This window comes from Poecile atricapillus, chromosome 25 (assembly GCF_030490865.1).
Source record: "Poecile atricapillus isolate bPoeAtr1 chromosome 25, bPoeAtr1.hap1, whole genome shotgun sequence".
NCBI lineage: Eukaryota > Metazoa > Chordata > Aves > Passeriformes > Paridae > Poecile > Poecile atricapillus.
Genome location: NC_081273.1, coordinates 4,783,431 through 4,804,925, shown reverse-complemented (window position 1 = coordinate 4,804,925; position 21,495 = coordinate 4,783,431). Strand labels below are relative to the sequence as shown.

The following is a 21,495-nucleotide window of genomic DNA, read 5'->3' as shown; positions in this document are numbered from 1 at the left end:
TGCCGTGTTCCCTGGGTGCTGCTGACTGAGATTGATGGGGGATGGTTCCATGCCCATGGGGAGTAATGAGGGGAGGAAGGCACTGCTGCTGTGATGAGCTTTTCCTCTGGGTAATTGCAGATGGAGAGGGGATGTGTTGTCTGGGTGATGGATCTTGGCATCTCTTGTCTTGTATTTAATTACTGGAAAGTGAAGTAATAGATGTTTAAGTGATGAATAGATGTTGTGCATTCAGGTAATTATGGCCTTAATAAAAATGACAAATGCAGATATTGTGCTGTTGGAATTTAGGATGCTGAGAGCAACCCCCTGTGCCGGCGGCTGCAGCTGAAGGATATCATCCCCACGGAGATGCAGAGGTTGACTAAATACCCCCTTCTGCTGGATAACATTGCTAAATACACAGGTAAAGCCTTTCCACTGGGGTTTGGGCACCCACCCCAGCAGGGTTTTTTAGGTAAATGTGTTAAATAACACTTTAATTTTTGTGTCTCTGTTCTCATTGCTACCTCACTGCTGCTTTCTGCACAGGAGGTGTAAAAAATAATAATAATGAAAAACCCAGTGTTTGTTCCTCCTTAGGAAAATAAAAAGGAAATTCAGTGTGAAATAAGTGGATCTGTCAAACCTCTAAAGCAGCACAGTGTCCTCATGCTCTTGCAGAGGGTGGGGTTTAATTAGGATGTGTTACACTGAAAGATACTTTGAGCACAACAGGTAAAAATGTGATAAATAATAGCAGAAAATGCCTTTCCAGCTTTACTATGTGATACCTGCTGCAGAGTAATTTCATTACTCATAAAAATAGACTGCAGCTACAAGTTCCCTCTAATCCCAATTAGGAAAGCATGTGATACTCCATTATCTTTGATGTACTGGTTTATGTTCCTGTTAACTGAATTCTCAGTGTGGCTGCTGGTGCTGGTGAGAATTGATGGGTTCACCTGTGCCTGTACTCTTAGTAAGGATTTTAGGTTTCTCAGATTATTGTGAATAGTTGTCACAAAGCCCTAAAAAAGGGAAGAGTAACAATTGTATGATGTGTAATGATCTGCAGGTCACAGTGAATTTTCTCCTGCCACAAATCTCATTTTTTTACCACTTTTGCAGTGCAGCACTTTTGCTGATAGACTTCTGTGTGAGTTTAACTCCTCTTTGTGTGGTTTGAGGTCAGCAGGCTGCCCTGGAGGGCTGACTGGTCAAACCTGTGCTGGGAAGCACTGTCCCAGTCTGTTTTATTCTTGCAGAGCTGCCTGAGGAGAAGGAGAAGGTCAAGAAAGCGGCAGATCACTGTCGCCAGATCCTCAACCACGTGAACCAGGCTGTCAAAGAGTCAGAGAACAAGCAGGTGAGAGGGGCAGAGTGAACATGCAGGGCTGGGGCCAGCAGTGAACCTGCACTCTGGGGAGTTGTGCTGCTCCAAGTGACCATTTCCTTGCATTTCCTGCAGCATCTGGAGGATTATCAGCGGCGACTCGACCTCTCCTACTTGAAGCAGTCGGAGGATCCCATGATGGATGAGTTCAGGGTGAGTGACTGCATTAAAACCAGCCCTGTGGGAATTGAGTTTGCAGCCCCATCATTGAGTTTGTGCCTCTTCTGATGCACAATCAAGTGCTCCTTGGAGATAAATATTTCTGTATGGAAATGAAAACAATTAGTGTCGGAAATGTGAGTTTTTCCACCTTCCTGAAGATGGCTGTGGCTCTAACAGCCCAGTTCTGCACATCATGGTGCTGGTGGAGCTTGTCAGCTCAGTGCAACAAACCTTTATGGCCTGTAAGCTCAAGCACTGTGTCCCAGAGGAGATACCTGATGGGTAATGAGATTATTGTGGATATTTATCTCATGTGAGTGCATGTCTTAGTGGTGCTGCTGGAACTGGGGAGGCCTTGGAGAGCCCTGAGGTGTAACAGTGGAATTGGCTTTAAAAGGAGAGCTTGTGCAAAAACGTGGGAGATCCACACAGCCAAGTAAAACCTGAAGTCAGGTATTAAAAAGACTCTGTTTCATGGCTCCTGTAGATCCCAGCAGTTTTGTTGGAAGCTGGTTACCTGCTGGTTGCTTCCCCATCTCCCTCAAAGTCAGTGTGAAGCAAAAAAAAATAAAATTATTTTCTATGAAACTATGTCATGCATCCTTCCCCAAATAAACTTGCAAGTGTTCAGTGAGGAGGGGAGGAACTTCCTGGCAGCTCCGAAATCTCGCTGTCATTGATTGTAGACTCTGAGACTTGGAATGGGTGAATTGTGAAAATTGTCACTTCTGCTTGCCTGCAGATCTAAATGTCACAAGCACTGAAGTGCCTGAAGAATCCATTGACATTACAAATCCTGTCAGATCATGGGGATGATTTGTAAATAATTTGTAGGCACACTTGACTTGCAAATGGAGTGCTGCAGCATTAATCAGTCCTAATGCTTGAACTGAGAACGGGGTATTGGAAAAGCTCCTCCTAGGAAACAGGTGACATCCTAATGCCCCAGGAGCTTGGTGGGAGAATTCCCCAGCCTGTGGCACTTGGCATGTGGAAGAGAGGAGTGGAAAAGTGATGAACAGCCTCTCTGACAAGATTCTGGGTTCCCTGCTCTGTGTTTCTTTTCCCAGCCTGGGTTTAGCTGCTTGGCTCCAAACTGGAGTCCCTCTGGCATTCCTGTGTTTTATCATGACTTGCTTCCGTAGAAATTTCATCTTTTTTTTCTTTCTCCTTGTGACAGAACCTGGATCTAACAAAAAGGAAAATGCTCCATGAAGGACCCCTGACCTGGAAAGTGAATCGTGACAAAACCATCGGTGAGTCTGGCCCGTGCCCTCACTCCCCTGGTGAATTTGCTGGGAAGGAGAGGAGGGAAAAGCTCTGCTGCAGCTCCCAATTATGCTTCTTACTGCCACCTCTAATAATGCCTGTGTGCTTCTCTGAGCTGATTAAATTATTCTTGTCAATTCTGAAATGTGCTGGAGTATCGTTAGGGCCACGCAGGGACACAGCAGTCAGTCATGGGCTGATCCAATTCCATCTGTAGCGTTCTGTTGGAGTTTTCACGAGGAAGATTTGCAGGCTTTGCCTGGAATGGCTCAGCACTGATTGCTGCCTCTGCATGAGTAATCAGAAATGCAGCTTTCTGCTTTCTGATGGGAATCTTTTAACTCATTCTGGGCTTTTTTTTGCGCTCTGGGCAGATCTGTACACTCTGCTGCTGGAGGACATCCTGGTGCTGCTGCAGAAACAAGATGACAAACTGGTGCTGAAGTGCCACAGCAAGATCCTGGCATCCACAGCTGACAGCAAACACACCTTCAGCCCCATCATCAAACTCAACACTGTGCTGGTTCGCCAGGTGGCCACAGGTCAGTGCAGCCCACTGAGAAAGCAGAAAGAGAAGCCAAAAATAAAGATTAGCTCAGTTAAGGAAGATGATTTTGTGTGGATTTTCAGAGCAGAACATGGAAAACTGCGTAGGCTTAATTCTTGGTTGTCCAACATCGTGCTTAGTATGGATGAGCTGTTTAACTTCTTTGCATCGGTAATAGGCATTGCTCAAGTTTTAAATAGACTTCTAAATGAAAGTGCTCTGATTGTGTTAGAGGAAAAGCACTCTGGAAATTATTAGAAGGGAAAAAAGGAGAAATGAAGCTTTTTCAAAATGGGTTTCTTCCCTTTGAGGGCACATTTCTTTGATAGGACAAGGTCAGTGTTTCTCTATTAGTGTTAGAGAGTCATCTCATGGACTTTTTCCTTGCTTTGGGCTGGGGTTTTGGCTTGTTGGTGGAAATTTTGGGAAGCTCTGTGGGACCTGGCACCTGTTTGAGTCCTCCCTTCCCTGTGTTGGTGCAGATAACAAAGCTTTCTTCGTCATCTCCATGTCGGCGACGGGGGCTCACATCTACGAGCTGGTGGCACAGACTGTCTCCGAGAAGAATGTGTAAGTCCTGGGGTCAATTCCAGCTGCTGCTGGCTTTGTTGGACCTGAGAGACCTTTCCCCCATGAATTCCCTGAGTTCCTTCTCCAAACTTAGCTGGAAACCTGGTGGCCTCCGTAGGAAGCATCCACAGATGGTCCCTCCCAACTGATTCACTCCAGACCCTTTCCTGATCTCCAAAATGCTTTTGTTTATCCTTAAAATTCTGGGGTTTTGGGCCTGACTGCTGGATCAGACACAGAAATAATCCTGCATCTTCATGCAGCACCAGAGATCTTTGCAGATTTACATTCTGGCATCATAAACACCCCTCTGCAGGAATTGGATTCCATGGCTAAAAGCTTTATTGGGAGAAACTCTTTTCTCCTCAAGATTATGCAGGGATAGATGAGCCTGTGGGGTACATGATTGTTGTTGCACGTATTACACTTCAGTGATGTGTGAAATTGTGTTTTTTTATGTATTTATATATCAATTAACTGCTTGATTTGACAAGTGATAAGGTCCTGTCTATCATTTCTGTCTGCTGAAGAGCATCCAGGTGAGCTGAGCTTTATGCTGTGGTGATTTCAGGGTGTTCCTGGGGGGGACTGAATGTAACAGAACATTAAAAAAAAAGCCATTTCTTTTGGTAAGAAAAGCAGTAATAATACCAACTGGATTTAAGAGGATTAAATAGAGGAATGCTCATTCTGTTTCACTTGCTGCATGGTTTTATTTGCTGTTTCTGCTGCAGCTGGCAGGACCTTATAGCTCAGATGGCAGGAACTGTGAAGATGGGGAGCAGCAGAAGAGTGATCCCACTGCCTCAGTCAGGCCCTGGAGAGTAAGTCAGAGCTGCAGGAAGAAGAAAAGCTGGTTTTTCTTCATCCAGCACACCTTTTCCTGCTCAAAAATTGCCCTCCAAAGCATGGATTCTCCTGCAGATCAACGTGACTGAAAGGATGTGTTTGTTCTTCCCTCCCTGCAGAGATGAGCGTGAAGAAGAGGAGCAGCAGAAGCTCAAAGAGCAGCATGACATTCCTGCCAGCAGCCTGCAAAGTCCAGGTAAAGCAGGGATTCAGGGAAGTGGGAGCAGGAGATTTGCTCCACGGAGTGCAGATGTGCCCAGCCATATTCCTGAGGGGTGGGGATCCTAGGGCAGCTTTGAGATTCTTCTGGAAAGGGATGATTTCTTTACAAGTCATTCAGAGAAATGATGCTGAGCCTCTTGGAAATGCACTTTTTACTATTTCCATCTGATTTATGAACTGCTGGGAGAGTCTGTTTTTTAACCCTGGAAAGAGCTGGCCTTTTACCAAAGCCATGCACAAGAATCTTATTGTTTCCCAGAGTGGAGTTTTCTGCAGTTTTATCACCGTTGTTTCACCTGAATTTTTGTTTTCTGTCCTCCAGATAAAGATTTGGGCCTGGAGTCTCCCTTAATACTGAACCCTCAGTCCTCTTCACCCATCATGTCTGACAAGGCCAAGGTGGAAGGGCTGCTGGGGGCTGAGGGACAGTTTGAGAAGGTGCAGCAGGCAGAGCTGGCACTGAAGGACTCCTCTGCCTGCTATGAACACCCGGCCAGCAGCTCAGCCCCAGAGGGGCAGTGGGCACGGGATGCCCTGAGGAACTGTGAGTAGCCACGGGCAGCGCCCCTGGGGTGGGGATTTGGGGTGGAATTCCTTCAAACAGCCCATTTCTGTTTGCAGAAATCCAGCCCATCCGCTCCCCCTGGGCTGGATTTCACACCAGGTGGATCTGGCAGCGAGGGGTTCTGAATCCATGCACTGCCCCTTCCCTGGGCTTTGGGCATCTCCTCTTTTTTCTGGGGTTTTGTGGATCAAATCAGGGCCATAACGAATTTTTACCGTCCGTGGAGTGCCTTGATGGCAAAATTATATTGCAGAACTTAATGCACAGTGCCATTGCTGGTCAGCAGTTTTTAGAGACAAGGCAGTGAGCCCTGGATTTACTCCATAGCACTGGGGCAGAACTGGAGAACTTGCTTGGGTTGCAGAATAACATTTACCTTTTTCTTTTTGTAAAATCCTGCAAATTGTTAAGCTCACTCACATCCAAAGCCCAGGCTCAAATTTTCTGAGTACTTGGGAGGTGGTTGGGTCTGAGATCAGCACTTGTGTGTGTTGAGAGGTTTTGCTGCTGGACAGATCAGTGTTTGAAATTGTTTTTCAGGTTTTTTTATCGCTTCCTCTGCTCTCCTTTCAGAGGGGGAATGCAGGGCTCTGCAACCTGCTGGATCAGCTCTGGCAGTGCAACTCCTAAATATAACTCCCTAAAATTTGAATGAGTTCATTAATCCACAGATCTCTCCTTGGCAACTCTGGAAGGGACACAAAGTCCCTCAGTTGTGCTTGGAGGGAAGAGTCTGTGGAATATTTGCTTTTACCAAAATGCAGAACTCTCACATCCTTGGCCCCAGTTGCCTCTGTCCAAGCAATGACAGCTCTCTGCAGTCTCAGAGTTATCTTGCATCTTTAAATCCATTTATTCTCCTTCTTAGAGGATTTAAAGTTCTTTCCTAGTTCTGAATATTGGACAGATATTCTTGGGGCTTGTTTTAAGAGACCACAGCTAAAATAATCTCAGTCTGGGGGTGTGTAAGGACAGTTTTAGTGACCCTATAGCATCTCCTGAGTGTTGAGAGTTAAAAGAGCAGCTCTCCAACGTTGTGACAAGAGCCTGAGCTGAGTGACAGTTCTGCTGTGTGACATCACAGCTTTTTTTGGGTGTTGCAGGAGCATTTTGTGGTGAGGAGGAACAATCTGAGGCTCTTGACAGGAGCACGTTTTTGTTTGGAACAATATGTCCCTATTATGAAGTGTTTGGTTGGGATAATTTGGGAACTAAAGGAATGTGGGTTGAAGTTCAACCAGGCATAAATTTGCATCGAATTTTAGGGAACATGTTTCTTAGATTTTTTTTTTTTTTTTTTTTTTTTGGCTCTGTCATTTCAAACCTGAGTGGAATATTCCCAAATTTCCTTGAGGTGGGAATCCCCTGCTGTAACCACAGCTGTGAGCTCCTGTGCAGGGTAAAACCCAGGCACTCAGGGTAATTTCTGGAGACAATTTCTTTGGTTTTCTCCAAGGAGATGCAACTTGTCCTGACATATCATAAGGTAAAATGGGAGTGAGGCTGGAGCCTTTAATACATTTATTTTTATCCCTGTTTTTCCCACCAAGAGCAAGGAGAGGAGTCACACCTCTGTCAGAGGGTGACCTTTGTGTCTGCTTCAGTCCCTTCTGTGCTCTGGATTTGTCAGGTGCCATTAGTGCCAGAGCAGCATTTCCAGACATTATCATAGAAACAGAGGTTTTGGGCAAGCAGGAAGGGAGGTGATGAGCTCAGAGAATACCCTGAGCTGGAGGGGAGCCAGAAGGATCGTTGAGTCCGGGTCCTGTGCCTCTCATTCCGGAGTTTTTTCCTGAACCTTGCCTGTCCTTGCAGTGGGGCTGCTGAGGCAGCTCTTGGTGCAGCAGCTCGGCCTGGCTGAGAAGGGGAGCCTGGAGGACAGACAGCGCTTGCCCAGGTTCAGGACCGTGTCCCAGGAAGGGCAGACAGAGAGTGGGAACGAGCTGCAGCCCTGTGACAGCAAATTCCAGCAGCCTGGAGAGGACGGGAGCGCTGGCAGAACTGGAGAGCCCGCGGCTGGGCACGGCCCCCGGACTGCAGCGGAGGGCCCGGCCCCGGGGGACGGCCTGCGGCTGGCAGAGCCCGCGGCCAGGGGCGCTTTGCCCATGGACAGCACGAACCTGGAGGGCTCCAGCTCGGAGCTGGAGGGGCTGGGGGCTGAGGAGAGCGGGGAGCATTTCTTCGATGCCCGGGAAGCTCACAGCGACGAGAACCCGGCCGAGAGCGAGCTGCTGGACAGGAAGGAGGACGAGGAGGTGCAAATTCGGATCTCAGGTGAGCCCGGCGTGCTGGGCCCGGCCAGGTGCATTCAACGCTTCACCTTCTGCTGCTCTGGGACAGGACAGTCAGCTCCCAGCTCTCAGCATCTCAGCCCTGTGCCAGCAGGGACCTGAGGAGTTCCCACTGTGGTGGGGGAGGATCTGCAGTGCTGGGGGACACCCCTGTGACTGTGGGAGCTGCAGAGGCACCAGGCACAAGCCAAGCCCTCCATTCTGGCTCTCCTGGGCCACTGCATCTCTCTGCTGCCCTCAGGGACCTGTAGGGAAAAGGTTTTCCCTGGAGGCAAAGCCCTTTTCCTGATGGAGCTTCAGGAAAAAAACTCAGGACTTTAATTTTACACTGTCATAGTCTCCTGTAACCTTACCACGCTCTGAATCTCTTAAAAGTTCATTTTTAAATTATTTTTATTGTTATTGCTGCACATGGACTATTTGCCAGCTACCTGAGCACACCAAACTCGGCACAGGAGCTGAGGTTTATCTCATGTGCATTTTGCACATAAAGCAGCTGCTTGTCAGGTGAATTCAACACTTAACAGCCCCACAGGAGTCTCTTATCCATAAATATGCTCTTATTTAAAAATTGGATTATATCCATGTGGATAAGCCAATTTGTGACTGCCCCAATGCTGCTTTCCAACTACATACTGCAAATAATTTTTCTCACTCAGACGTTTTAAATTATTAAAACTGAGCCAACAACTTGAAGCATCTAATTTATTTGTCACCTCTTCCACTGTTTACTTTTTTAACTGTACGGGGACATCAAAATGAGATTGATCTGTTTTTAGTCAATTCTGAGTCCCCTGTGCTGGGTTTGCAGGAGTATTATAGAGAAAATCATTAAATAGACTCCTTTTGCTGGGTGCAGGTTGTGAAAGCATTTTCTGTCTGTAATTGCTTTGTCCTTTATCATATCAGCAAGCTCTGTTTGAAACCTCACCCCTCTAAAAGCATCCTCAGTGCCAGGACTGGGGAGTGGAGTTGGGGAATCCAGCAGCTGGATTTGCCAGGTGCCATTAGTGCAAGAGCAGGATTTTCAGATCTGATAGAAACAGGTTCTGGGCAAGCAGGAGGGGAGGTGATGAGCTCAGAGAATATCCTGAGCTGGAGAGGAGCCAGGAGGATCATTGAGTCCAGGTCCTGTCCATTTAATTATGTTTTTGGTTTAATGTACAGTGTAAAAACCATCCCTGATCTCTGAACCTCTTCAGAACCGGCTGAGTCTGCTATCACCACTAATCTTTAGAGTTGTCACAAATGATTTTTTTTTCTCAGGGACATCCCCACTTCTATCCCTGAAAATCTGCTTAAACTCCCCCCACCCTCATCCCTGGAGCTTCTTGGGGATGGCGGAGTCAAACCCCGTTGTCTCCGCAGGAAATTATCTGATCCTCGACGGATACGGAACAGTGCAGGAGAGCTCCACGGACGAGGAGGTGTCAGCCCTGGTCCTGCAGTGCACCTCCCACAGCCAGCCCCCCCTGGACTGTCCCCAGCAGCAGCCCCTGTCCCCAAGGGACACCCAGTCAGACGGGGGCAGCTCCCCGTTCCCCGAGGAGCTGCTGGGCTCGCGCTGGGCAGGGCTGGAGGAGCCCTGCCCCTTCCTGGGCAGCCCTCAGCTCCCGCTGGAGATCCGAGTGCAGCTCATGCAGTACATCCAGAACATCGAGGATGCCCTGGGGAAGCTAAAGGTGTGTTGCTTTTTGATGTTTTTATTGGTATTTTTATTATTCCTGCTGCATGTAGAAGGTTTGATTGTCACCTGAGCGTTTGACCGTTTCAATACCCCTTAAGTTTTGGGTTAGAGAAAAAGCTTTAAAACAGTTTTGATGGGCAGGAACACAGCCACATTTCTCTTTATCTCTGGCTCTTACTCCTGGAAGCCTTTAAAGCAGAATATTTTGCTTTTCTTGCTGTTGTGTGTGTGTTGAGTTGTGGATCACAGCGGGCCGACAGTTCTGCTGGAGTTGGAGGGCTTTTGATTGCTTTGATTTTGATCTGGAGAAGTTTCTGAGGGACAGGACAATCCTGCAAAAGTGGAGTTTTCAACAGGACACTCAGGCCTGAGGAATGTGGATTCCTGACAAAGATTAGGGAGAAATTCTTCACAGAGTTCTTCACAGAGACCAGGGAGGGTTGGAGTCCCTGTCCCTGGAGGTGACTGGGGACAGACTGGATGTGGCACTTGGTGACAGAGTGGTCTTAGGGCATAGTTTGGGCTGGAAGATCTCAAAGGTCTTTTCCAGCCTTGGTAATTCTGTGAAATCTCTCATGGTGCTGAGCTGCACCAAGGATGTCAGACCAGTATCGAGGTTTTCAGGCTCTGTATATTGCAAATGATTTTTGGAATAGCTCCAAGTGAGGGACGGGGATTCTCTTTATAGAACAACTGTAGAAGGTTTGATGTATGAAACATCCAGTAGCCAGCCTTTAATTCCACTGAAATCAGAATATTGCAGTAGCCAGCCTTTAATTCCACTGAAATCAGAATATTGCATGCAAATAAAGCTGCTGATAAAGGAGTTGAGGGGGGCTCACTCCAACCTGGGTGTTTGCAGTACTGAAACTTCTCTTTTCCTGTTTGAACCCCTCTTTTTTTTGCTTGGTAAATGGAGAGGCAGTTGAGTTTTGGGGCTGTTGTTGCTGTTTTGCAGGAGGTTGAGGAGGATTACAGCGTTCTGCGGCGCCAGGGGCTGGCTGGCTCAGCCTCCACAGGAGAGCACTCAGGTAGGAGCAGCTGGGACCCCCCAAACCCAGAGCACAAAGCCCAGTGTTCAAGGTGATGCCTTTTGGGATACCCAAAAACAGAATCCAGACAAAGTTCAGAGAATAAAAAGCAGTTCTATTTATTAAAGGGCCCTCAGGTGCATTTAGGGTAGATAAAACTCACCCATGGGTTTCACACTTTTCTAAGTTTGTTCATTTGCACATTGGGGGTTCATCTCCCAATTCCAGCTTCAGGGAATGAAGGAATTTCCCCCAGGTTTGCTGCCCCCAACTCCCTTCTGTTTCCATCTCTGGGGGCCTGAGGCAGTGAGGTGTCCTTGATTGCCAGGCCTGGAGAGGAATTGTTGTGTCTGCCCAAAGTGGGGAAGCAGCAGCTCCCAGTGTGTGTGGAGTTTGGAGTCACACACTGAGGAATGGCAGGAGTACAAATGGATGAGAAATAGAAAAGCTGAAATCCTGAGGCACCAGAGGTCCAGCTGGCCTTTCTCACACACCCAGAAAAGGTTTCAGCTCCTTGAGCAGCTCTGCAGGAAAGGTCAGCTCCATCCCTGGAGGCTCAGCCGAGCTTGTTCTGCCTCTGGAAGGTTCTGAGCTGCCTCCCCCAGCTGCCCCACGCCATCCCAGGGTGAAGCTTCTCCTCCAGAGCCATGGGAATTCCCTCAGGGAGGTTCCTGACTGCTGAGCCTGGCTCTGCTCCCCTCTGGGGCTCTGGTTTGGGCCCCCTGCAGATGGAGTTGCTGACCTGGCAGAGGTTTGGAGGTGAAATGTGTGTGCAGCTCTCCCTGAACGCTCCCTGCCTGTAGGAATGCTCAGAATGCCACACACTCATCCCTCTCTCTCACCACCATTTTTCCTTTTCTTTTTTCCCCCTTTTCCCCCCCTCAGACAAAAGCTAGTCGTGTTTCCAGGAGTGGCTGAAGATTGGATGAAGAGAATCAGGACACAGCACCCGCTGTCTCCCCTGTGGACTCTGGGATGAGGGTTTGGAGCATCCAAACAAGAACCATTCTCTAGCAAAATGGGCATGGGGTGCTTTTCCTGTGGGGCATCTGCACTATCTTGTCAGTGAGGGAGTCTATTCTATTCTGCTCCTCTCCTTGCTACCAGAAATTAATTTTTTTTTTTTTTTCAGAACAGAAAAAAAAAAAATAAACCAAACCAAATGTACAGAGCTTTGGGTGTAGGATATAAAAAAAAAAAATGTATTTAGACATTTAAAAGAAAAAAAAAAATCAATGTATTTATTTGACTTCATTCCGTGTATCAAAAGCACATTTTAATTTTTTAATCTGCCTTTTTTTTTTTTTTTTTTTTTTGTTTCTGTTTTTGGGTAGTGACAGTTCTGGCCCACCCTGCCTGGTGAGGGGACAGGGGGGGACCTGTGTGCAGGTGTTTCCTCACTGGACTGGACTCTGCACTCCCTGCTGGCACTCAGACTACCAAGAGCTACTCATGAAGGTGTTAGGATGGAATTTATGGCTGGAATTTGTCTGTATCCAACCAACTGCATGGGAATTGCTCATGTCACCATGTGTGGAACAGGAATTCTCCATGCACTAAACAGCCAGGCACTTGAGATGGGCAAATTTTCCTTTTCCCCTTTCCCATTCCTTTGCTGGGAGAGGAGAAAGAGGTTTAATTTTGTTTTGTTTTTTTTTTTTCTTGACTTTGTTGGCTTTGATCATTGTCTCCTTTGTAAAGTGATAAAAATAACTTGGACCTGCAGCACTTTTGTAACTCTTCTCTGGATCAAAAATGAAAAAAAGAGGAAAAAAAAAAATAGAGAAAAAATGCAAACCCAGAAGTGTTTCAAAGATGTGGGGCAGCTCTGCCCCCGATTCACTACTGAATGAAAAAGGGCTGCCATGGAGTTAGCCACAGGTACTGCTGATTATAGGGCCAGTAAGTTTTAGTACCTGAAGTATGTCTTGCTGAGGGCTCGGGGTGGGGTTTGGGGCTGGTTTTTTGGGGTGGGGTTGGTTTCTGTTGGATTTTTCTCTTTTCTTTTTTGTTTTAAATCACTCGTGCCAATGTGTTCTCGCCCGAACGGAGATTGGCAACCCCAGAAGGCTGAAGCAGCTCTTGGGCACTTCCTCAGGCCTGTCCTGGTGGGGTTTGCTGCTGGAATTCCTGCCAGGATTTGGGAACAGGATGGGAATTGGGGTAGCACTGGGTAGCACTGCCCATTTCCATTCATTATCCATCCCCCCCACGCTGGATTTCACCAAGATGGATCTGACAGCAAGGAGTTCTGGATCCATGCACTGCCCTTCCCTGGCCTTTGGGCATCTCCTCATTTTCCTGGGGTTTTGTGTGTCACATTTGAGGGTGATGATGAATTTTCACTGCTTGGCTGGGGGTGGTTCAGGCTGTCCCCAGTGTCACCAGGCTGCTCCTGTGAGCTGTGTGAGGAGCACACCCTGTTCCTGAGTCTGAGCACCCTGCACCTGCCATGGGGAGCCAGAGCACTCTGCCTTTGCTCAGCTCCAGGATCCTCCTGCTCCTCCAAACCGAGAGCTTTTCCTTTAGCTGCTGGCAGGAAATCACCTCAGACCCTCATCAGAAAATTCCCAGCTCTTCTTCCTCCCCCAGAAACCTGTGGGGGATGAGTCCAGAGAGGAGGAGAGGGAGCAGAGGTGATTTTGGAGTGGAAGTTGGAGCCAGGGAGGGTAGGGAGGAATTCCTGTTGTTGTAAGAGCATCCCCACTGCCAGCACCAGCCAAAGCTCCTCCTGCAGGCTGCCAGGAGCTCCCTGGTTTTTTGGGATGTGCCAAGGCCCGTCCTGTTGTGTGGGATTATTGTCAGTATTAACCCAGCCCTTCATCCTCGTGGATGGGCTCTCCCCTCCTCACCTCAGCCCCACAACCCCCTGGGTTATAAACAAATAATATACAAAATACATCCAAATTTCCCTCTGAGAAACCCCCCAGCCCGGAATGCTGCCAGGAAGGGAACTGGGCAACAGCCAGACCTGGTGCTGGAGCCCTTGTTCCTCCTCCCACTCCAAAAACAGGAGCAGTTTCTGTGACCTCAGTGATCCAGAAGCTTCCCAGAGGCTTCCATGCTTGGCAGGAAATCACCCCTGAGCTCCAGAAGGGAGGGAGCTGAGTCTGGCTTTAGAAGAAGGTTCTGGAACAGCAGCAGAGGTGGGGCTTGGGGAGACCTGGCTGTTTCCTGCTCTTTGCTCGTGGTTGAACACCAAATCCTCGGTGGGTCTCCAGAATTCCAAGGTCTCTGGTGGTTCCTGGTTTCACCTCTGCTGGTTGTGGCAGCAGGGAGAAGCTGGGAGTGCAGCGTGTTTGTGAATTCACGTTTTTGCCTGCTGGAGTGGATTTCAGCCTCAAATCCCTTAATTCTGCCTCGGGGTGACCCCAGGGTGAGGGGCAGCCGTGTCCCTGGCACCTCCAGGGTGGATCAGGGCAGAATCCTCACTCATTGCGGGGCTGGGGATGGCAGAGGAGCCTCTGGAGCTGCTGGCAGGGCAGGGAGTGACCGATTTTCGGGAGTGTTGAAGCCCAGCTCGCCTGACCCCAGTTTTATGGGCTCTGTCCTGGCTGTGCTTTCAGCTCTGGATCATCCTCACAAGCAGGGAGGTGATGTGGGACAGGGATCCTTTCACCTGGAGGGACAGGGAGTTCCTTTTTCCTCCCTGGCACATCTGCTGCACCACAGACCTGGGGCTGGAGGAAGGAGCTCAAATGCACTATTCAAGATTCCCACCCTTTTTTCCTCCTTTAAGCCATAAGATTCCCCTTATTTTAAACTGAAATTTTCATTTTAATTTCCCCCTGGTTGGTGCTGGGTTGGGCATTCCCTTATCCAAACAGTTCTCTGGAGTTTTTTTTGTCCCAGCCCCTCATCCCAAAATTATTTTTTTCCCCCCCCCTTCCCCAAATAGAAGAACGAGGATTTCTTGTTTTGGGAACAAGGCTGGGATTTAAGAACATCTTCTGAGAGGTCATTTCCCTTCTGCTGTCACATGGATGAGCCAAAAGCTCAGATGGAATTGTTCTGGGGTGGGAATTCCCTTCTCCTGCAGGAGATTCCTGAGCACCCCTGGTGTGTAGGGAGGTCCAAGGATGAGGAGTGCAAAGCCCAGGAGCTCTGACAGCACTTGGCCTGTCCCAGTGTTCTAAAACTGGATTTTTGGGTTTTTACCTCCCTGCTATTAGATTTTGTTCTCCTGTATCCAGTATTTTCCCCCTGTTCCCCAGAGAAATCCCTGGATTCCCTCCCCTTCCCCAAAGGTGCCAACTGACAAGCAGATGTACTGCAAAAGGGATACTGCAGCCAAAACACTGCTGTTTTATTTTGAATTAAGTCTTGTGGAGCTCTCTTCATACTAGAATATTTTTATTTTCTTTGTACAACATACAATCATGTACTCTTAACAGAGATTTACTTTAAAGAGAAGAAAAAAAAATCTGGAAGTATTCTTAAAAAAAAAAATACACAAAAATCTTTATTAATAATCCTGTATTTTTACTGATCATGTTTGAATGTCTAAAAAGACTTTATTGTTCTAATTATCCAGATGTATGTTTGTAAAATAGCTCTTTTATGACTTAGCTGATCGGGTTGTATGTTTCTGGAATTAAATATTGGTCACTTAAAAAAAGAAAAAAAAAAAAAAGAAATCTGTTTTCAGGACCTGGGAAATAGAAAATTTAAGCGTTTCAAATATCATTAAATAAGCTTAAAGGAAAATGAGCTTTGTCTGGTGGATTTTTTGGGGTGGTTTGGCTGGAATTTCCTGGCGGGTTCGAAGGAGAAACGATGGCAAAGGAAATTTTCCTTGGGGATGATGAACTTTTGCAGAGATTGAAGCACCTTGATTGTGTTTTTTGCTGCTCAGAGTTAATGAATTATTAATTAATGAATTGATTAATTGACAGAGCACCAACTACAGGAAAAGAAATGCCCCACTTGCTCCAAGCTGAGCTGATCCTTCAGGACATTCCCTGCAGGAACTGAAGCCTTGCTGTGTCCTGCCCTCCTGGGTGCTCCTGCAGCTGCCAGGTGAGACAAAAAAGGGAATTTTTACCCTTTTTAAGGAATTTCTGCTTGCCCTGGTCATGGAAATCAATTCAGTGAGCACTGGGGAGGTTCAGAGGAGCTGCCACAGGCTCAGCAGAGGCTCTGAGACAATTCAACCTCAGCAGGCAGTTCTGCTTTCAACCCCAAATCCTTCTTTGGGTTCTTTGTCCTTTTAAATCCAACCAGAACCGTTATTCAGTTAAATTAATTAATTGATCCTCTTAATTTATTGTTATTTTTAAAAGGGAATTTGCTTTGAAGGTCGGGAACTGTTGTTGTTCAGCCCTTCCATGTGATAATTCACCTCAGCACCTTGCAAATATTGACTTGCATCCCCATTTTTCTGCTGGATCTTTTTCCCTCCACTGGGATGGACCCAGAAATGTAAAAGAGAAGTGAAATTAAACGTTGGCTGTTGAGGGAACCTGTGAATTTTTGAACAGGGAACATCTGTGCTGAAAGTTTGGTGATTTCTGATTCTCCCTGAATCCCTGGCATTAGTGACATTCCTGTCTTTAACTTCCCTGGAAGGTGATGATTCCTGACAGACAAGCTGGCAAAAATAAATGAATTAACAACAGCAAAACAGAAAACAAATCAGGTTTATTCCTGAAAACTTGAACGTTTTTCCTTTTATTTTTTTTTTTCTCCTTCCCTGTCTGCATTATGTACGTGAAGCTCCTTGAGAGATTTCTTTATTACTTTATTATAATTGGTAATCTGAGCTCTATTACACTTTCCTAATGATGCTCTTCGTGTTTTGCCTATTTAAATGTTATTTTATATATTCCCTTTACTGCCTTGCTGTAAATAAATGATTCAAAATCTCAGCAGCTCCGAGAAATCCGAGCTCTGTGGCTCCTGCCCTGGAATCCCAGCTGGGGATGGGGAGAGCTCTGCTGCACTTTTGGGCTTGTTTCACATCCACAGTCCTGGAATTCATCTCTCCACAGGCAGGGAAGACGTGAGGGGGTTCCAAGGAGTCATTGCAGGTGGGTTTGGGGTCATTCTGGATCATTTTGGGGTCATTTTGAGTCATTTTTGGGTTATAGGAGCTTTAAGGTCCCTTCCAGCCCAAGCCATTCCATGATTCCAGGGATTTCTGAGCAATTAGGGTGGCATTCTATCCATCCACCTCCCTAAATGACAAAACCCAACTGTTTAATCCATTTGTTCTCTCCTTGCAAAGATCCCCTTGATATTTGCTGAAAAATATCCATAATTTCCTTTTTTTTTTAGGTTTTTTTTGGTCAACTCCTCAATGGATTTTAGGTTGTTTTTGTTCTTTCAAAATATTGATGGGAGCTTGGTGTAGAATGGAAGTTGTCCAGCCCCTGGCAGGAGTTCTTTGCCAGTTGGGCTGAGCATTTTAGGGGGAATCATCATTTGTTTCCCATCAGAGCTGAGCCCAGCACTCCCAGAATGAAAAATAAAATTAAAAAAACTTGGATGTATTTCCTTCAAATTGTCATCCAAAACTGAGCTGGGAAAGAGCCTGGGGTTAACACCGAGCATATGCCTGGGTTAAAATGTTGATTTAACAAATCTTCCAAAATTTTTAGACACCTGTTACTAAAAAAGGAGGCTCAGGGGAGTTTTTGAAGGAGCCAAAAATTTTGATCCCGCTCTCAGCTCCACCCTGGTGAGGTCAGGCAGGGAGAGGGGAGCAGGAAAATAAAGCTGTGAGGGATTTCAGAGCCTTTCTGCAGAGCTGCAGGTTCACCGATTTCATCACTTCCCGGAAAATAATCCCGGGAGAAGGACATGAGGAATGAGAGGAAATGGCCCTGAGTTGTTCCAGGTGAGATTTAGGTTGGATGTTTCTGGTATTTCTCCATGGAAAGGGTGGTCAGGCATTGGAACAGGGCAGTGGTGGATTCAGCATCCCTGGAAATGTCCAAAAAGCTGTGGGTGTGGCGCTGGAGGCCGTGCCTTGGTGGTGACATTGTGGGTGATGGGTTGATATTTTCATTTAATGACCTTAGAGGACTTTTCCAGCATTAAAAACTCCATGATTCCCGGTGCATTCCTTGCTTGAGCCCTCCTGCATGTCTCCATATCCCAAACCAAAAATCCACCAGCATTTCCTTCAGTCAGGAAGCTGAATTTTTATTTTTTTTCCCCTTCTTCCTCAGCAGCTGGGAGTTTACAGCTGCAAATCATCGAGTTGGGCTTTTGGCAGAATAAAACCCCCAAAATATCCCAGCCTCTTCCTTTCTTGCAGCAGTTTGTTTGTTTCCAGATGTCTGCAGTTTATTCAGCGTGGAGCATCTCCCCTGATCAATATTTTAACCTTCTTGTTGATATTTACTCAGTGCTACTGAATAAACTCCGTGGAGTGGAGCTCTGGAGTGAATCTGCATTTCTCTCAGCTCTCCAGAGCTCTGGCAATAATTCACATTATCCGGGGTTATTGTTATGCTGGGGTATTAACGAGCACATCTCCCTTCCTTCTGTCTCTCCAAAATTCAATTCAGAGCCCACTTCTGGTGCTGAAACAACTTCTCAGCTCTGAATTAGCACAGAGAGGAGAGAGCTTTGTGCTTTTCCTTTGTCAGCTCGCTTTGAAAAAACCCTTTTCTCTCGAGTTTTACAAAGATGGGTTTGATGCAACCCCAGCTGCTTGGGCCTTGTGATGAGGGGGAGATTAAACCCTTCTTGGTGGCATTTTAAAATCCTTCTACCATCTTTCAGAACTCTGAAGTTTAATCCCATTTCTCTGGCAGTTCTGCTGTTTGCACTTCACCACAAAAATTCCACTCCAGAACTGTCCCACGTCCCCCTGTGCCTGCCCTTGACCTGTTCTTTCACCTCCAAATACTGATTTTTTTTTCCTTGCTTGGGCTTTTTGGGAACTTCTCTCCTGGATTAAACGGGCTCAGTACATTTCAGAAGCCCCCCTGAGTGATCCATCACCATCATTTTGGAGCGTGCATGCAGCAGAAGTCAAATAGCCTCGATTGCAGCTTCTATTGAACTCATCTTTTCTCCTCTGCAATTTCTTTATTGTGCCATAACAAAGCTGCCCCTGTCACTGCTGAGCTCTGCCTCATCCGTCTCCCTCTGTGAGATGGGAGCTGAGAGAAATTGCTCTGGGGAGGTTGGACTGGATCAGTCCGCCTCAGAAATGGGAAAGAACTCTCCCCAAAGTTGTTTTTTCCTGCTGAAAATGCTGTGACAGCCCCCCAGGCAGGGCCACAGGGAGCTCAGGGCTCCTCCAGGAGCAGGGAATGGTTCCAGTCTTGGCTTCTTCTCAGCGAGCCCAGTTCTCTGATTTAGGCACAAATTCCTGCCCCAAAATCCCCGGCAGCAGCGTGGTCTCTGCTCCAGCTGCTCCTCCAGGGCCCTGTGCTTGGAATTTCCTTAAAAAACTCGGGCTTTGGGCTCTCAGCAGATCCAAATCTCCCTGTTGAGCTGCTCATTCCCCTAGAACCGAGTCTTCTCTTCCTTTCCTAACTCTCCATGGAGTTCTGAGCTGGGAGATGTTGTGCACTGGTGGGAGCAGTGAGACCTGGAGTTCTGCAGCTCCCTGGGAGATGCAGGGATAAAAGGAGGCTCTGCACCTCTGACCTCTCTTTGCCCAGAAAAGGAAGGATTTATAAACCAGTGGACATTTAAAGGCAGGTGAATTTGCCCCAAAAATCACAGCCAGGGTTGGAATTCCCTGCACCTGTTGCAAAAATGAGAGGTCTCCTCCTGAGTCCTTGGCCCAACCTGCCCATGACTCATTTCGTTCTTCCTCCCTTTCTTTAATCATTCCTCACTTGAAAATCTCTTCATCTTTTGTCTCTTCATCTTTTGTTTTCCCCACATTTCAAAGAGAGGTTGGGCTTTGGTTGGATTTTTTTTTTCCTGCCTCACTTAAATGACTGCTTTCCTTTCTCTTTGGGGTGTGAATGGAATGCACAGAGGAGAAAACATCCTTTGATGGCACTAATTACGAGGAGGAGGATTAAAAAAAGAGAGCAAGGGAAGGTGTGATAGGCTGGAAATGATCAGTCCAATATTTCTGATTGTCTGAGGGGATGATTCCCATGACAGCTGAGATGTTCTGTGACCTCCCTGAGATCCTGGCACTGCTCCCACCCTCTGTTCCCCATCCCTAAAGTGGCAAATACCCCCCAAAATCCTTAAATATTGCACCTTCTTTAGGTGCTCTGATCTCCCAGGGTTCTTTCACTGCGTGTGCAGCACCTGAGAGGAGGTGGGATCCATTTTTTGGAAGTTTAGGCACTAAAATCCCCAATCCCACGTGTGTTTCTGGGATTAGATGGCAGTTCAAGGCTTCCCAAATCGGGAACCAGGGTGTGGAGCAGCCTCCTCAGCTGGGACCAGGAATATCCTCCCAGATCCTGCATCAGGATTTGGCAGATGCCACTCCTGACTCTCCAGCTCATTGAAATTCACACACATTTTCCTTTTTGCATGGAAAAGGAGGCAAACAAACTGTTCCACAAAATGTTCCTTATTTATCTAACTCATCCTACCAACTTCTTGGAGCTATCTAAATATATTTTTATAATTAGCTGGGCTTTTTTATATAACTACCACAGGATACTTGCTCCTCTCACTGCTTCCTTCAGAGCAACTCTTATCTATAAAATTATCTCATTTGGACGTCGTCTATTACCAATAAAAACTTGTTATAAACCTGGGTGAAAAAACTCACGCCCATAATAGATTTATTCTTTGTGTCTCAGTCAAACCTTGACTTTCAGTGCCTTTTATCCCCTGAAATTTCTCAGCTCTGCCTGAATTTGATTCTTTTTTTTTTTTTCTTTTTTGCAGTGGGCCTGTTATTTACTGTTCTGCTGAAATACAGCCACCTATGAAGATAAATGTAGCAGTTTTTTGAAATGATTCACTGCTCACCTCCACGTCAGTTTGAGATCAGAGCCCCTCTCCATGCAGCTGAGAGGGAAAAGGGAATTTAATTGCATGGATAAACAACCTGCTCTGAGGGAAGCAGTGGGCACTGCTGGGGGCTCTTTGTCCCACATGTTGGGAGCTGGAGATGTGGGAATATTCCCAGAACAAACAGCCTGGACTTTGGGGAAATTGATGTGGATTCATCCACGTGCAGCACCAAAGGATCTCCTGCACCCTCCTGGCAAAGCTGGGGAAAGGGTTTGGGGGCTTCATTGAGGGACCAAAAAGTGTTTGGGCTGGATTTAGAGCTCAAAATGTGTTTGGGTCTGGATTGAGACCCTGAACTGTATTTGGGCCTGGATTAAGCTCCCAAATCACCTTTGGATCTGAATTGGGGCCTCAAAATGTGTTTGTGACTGGATGGAGACCCTATAAAGTGTTTGGGTCTGGATGGAGGTCCTGGGTCTGGATTGAGACCCATGAAGTGTTTGGTTCTTAACTGAGACCTCAAAGTGTATTCAGGTCTGGATTGTGACCCCAAAACAGGTTTGGGTCTGGATTGAGACCCCAAACAGTGTTTGGCTCTGCACTGAGCTGGACCTGCACTGTACCGTGGGTTTGTGCTGCTCTTTGGGACAATCAGCTCCATTTCCAAGCCCTGCTGCTCTCCCCCTGTGCCTTGGTGACCTCAGGGAGCATCCTGGCAGCGACTCCCTGGGAAAGGAGCATCCAGGGCTGGCTGGTGGGGGCCAGTGCCCTGCCCTGAGCATCCCCCAGGGCTTTGGGAAGCCTCAGCATCTCCTGGTGTCTGTGTGTGTGCCCTGAGCGTGAGTGGGATCCACCCCCTCCGTAACACTTGGATTTGCAGCCTCACATCAACAACAGCTCCTTCCCCAAACAGGATTTTCTAGGTCATCAAACCCTCCAGCTTTGGCAGGGAACTGTGTCACATCACCTCATTCATAAAATGACCAAACTCTATTTTAAACCTCGCTGGGTGCCTTCCCTCCCCCTCCTCTCC

At 47.1% G+C, this 21,495-nt stretch overlaps 1 protein-coding gene across 2 annotated transcripts in view; it reads left to right on the top strand.

Annotated features, from left to right (window-relative positions):
- Positions 1–15,186, top strand: part of ARHGEF12 (Rho guanine nucleotide exchange factor 12) — a 76,916-nt gene extending 61,730 nt beyond the window's left edge. For both annotated transcript variants that reach the window (XM_058857043.1, XM_058857045.1), the window contains exons 29-41: positions 292–406; positions 1,248–1,348; positions 1,451–1,528; positions 2,718–2,793; positions 3,181–3,348; positions 3,836–3,923; positions 4,658–4,747; positions 4,892–4,968; positions 5,317–5,538; positions 7,375–7,833; positions 9,219–9,532; positions 10,496–10,568; positions 11,454–15,186. In XM_058857043.1, the coding sequence (XP_058713026.1) occupies positions 292–406; positions 1,248–1,348; positions 1,451–1,528; positions 2,718–2,793; positions 3,181–3,348; positions 3,836–3,923; positions 4,658–4,747; positions 4,892–4,968; positions 5,317–5,538; positions 7,375–7,833; positions 9,219–9,532; positions 10,496–10,568; positions 11,454–11,464 (1,872 nt within the window). In that variant the 3' untranslated portion in view covers positions 11,465–15,186. The remainder of the gene's footprint in view (positions 1–291; positions 407–1,247; positions 1,349–1,450; positions 1,529–2,717; positions 2,794–3,180; positions 3,349–3,835; positions 3,924–4,657; positions 4,748–4,891; positions 4,969–5,316; positions 5,539–7,374; positions 7,834–9,218; positions 9,533–10,495; positions 10,569–11,453) is intronic.
- Positions 15,187–21,495: the final 6,309 nt, after the last annotated feature.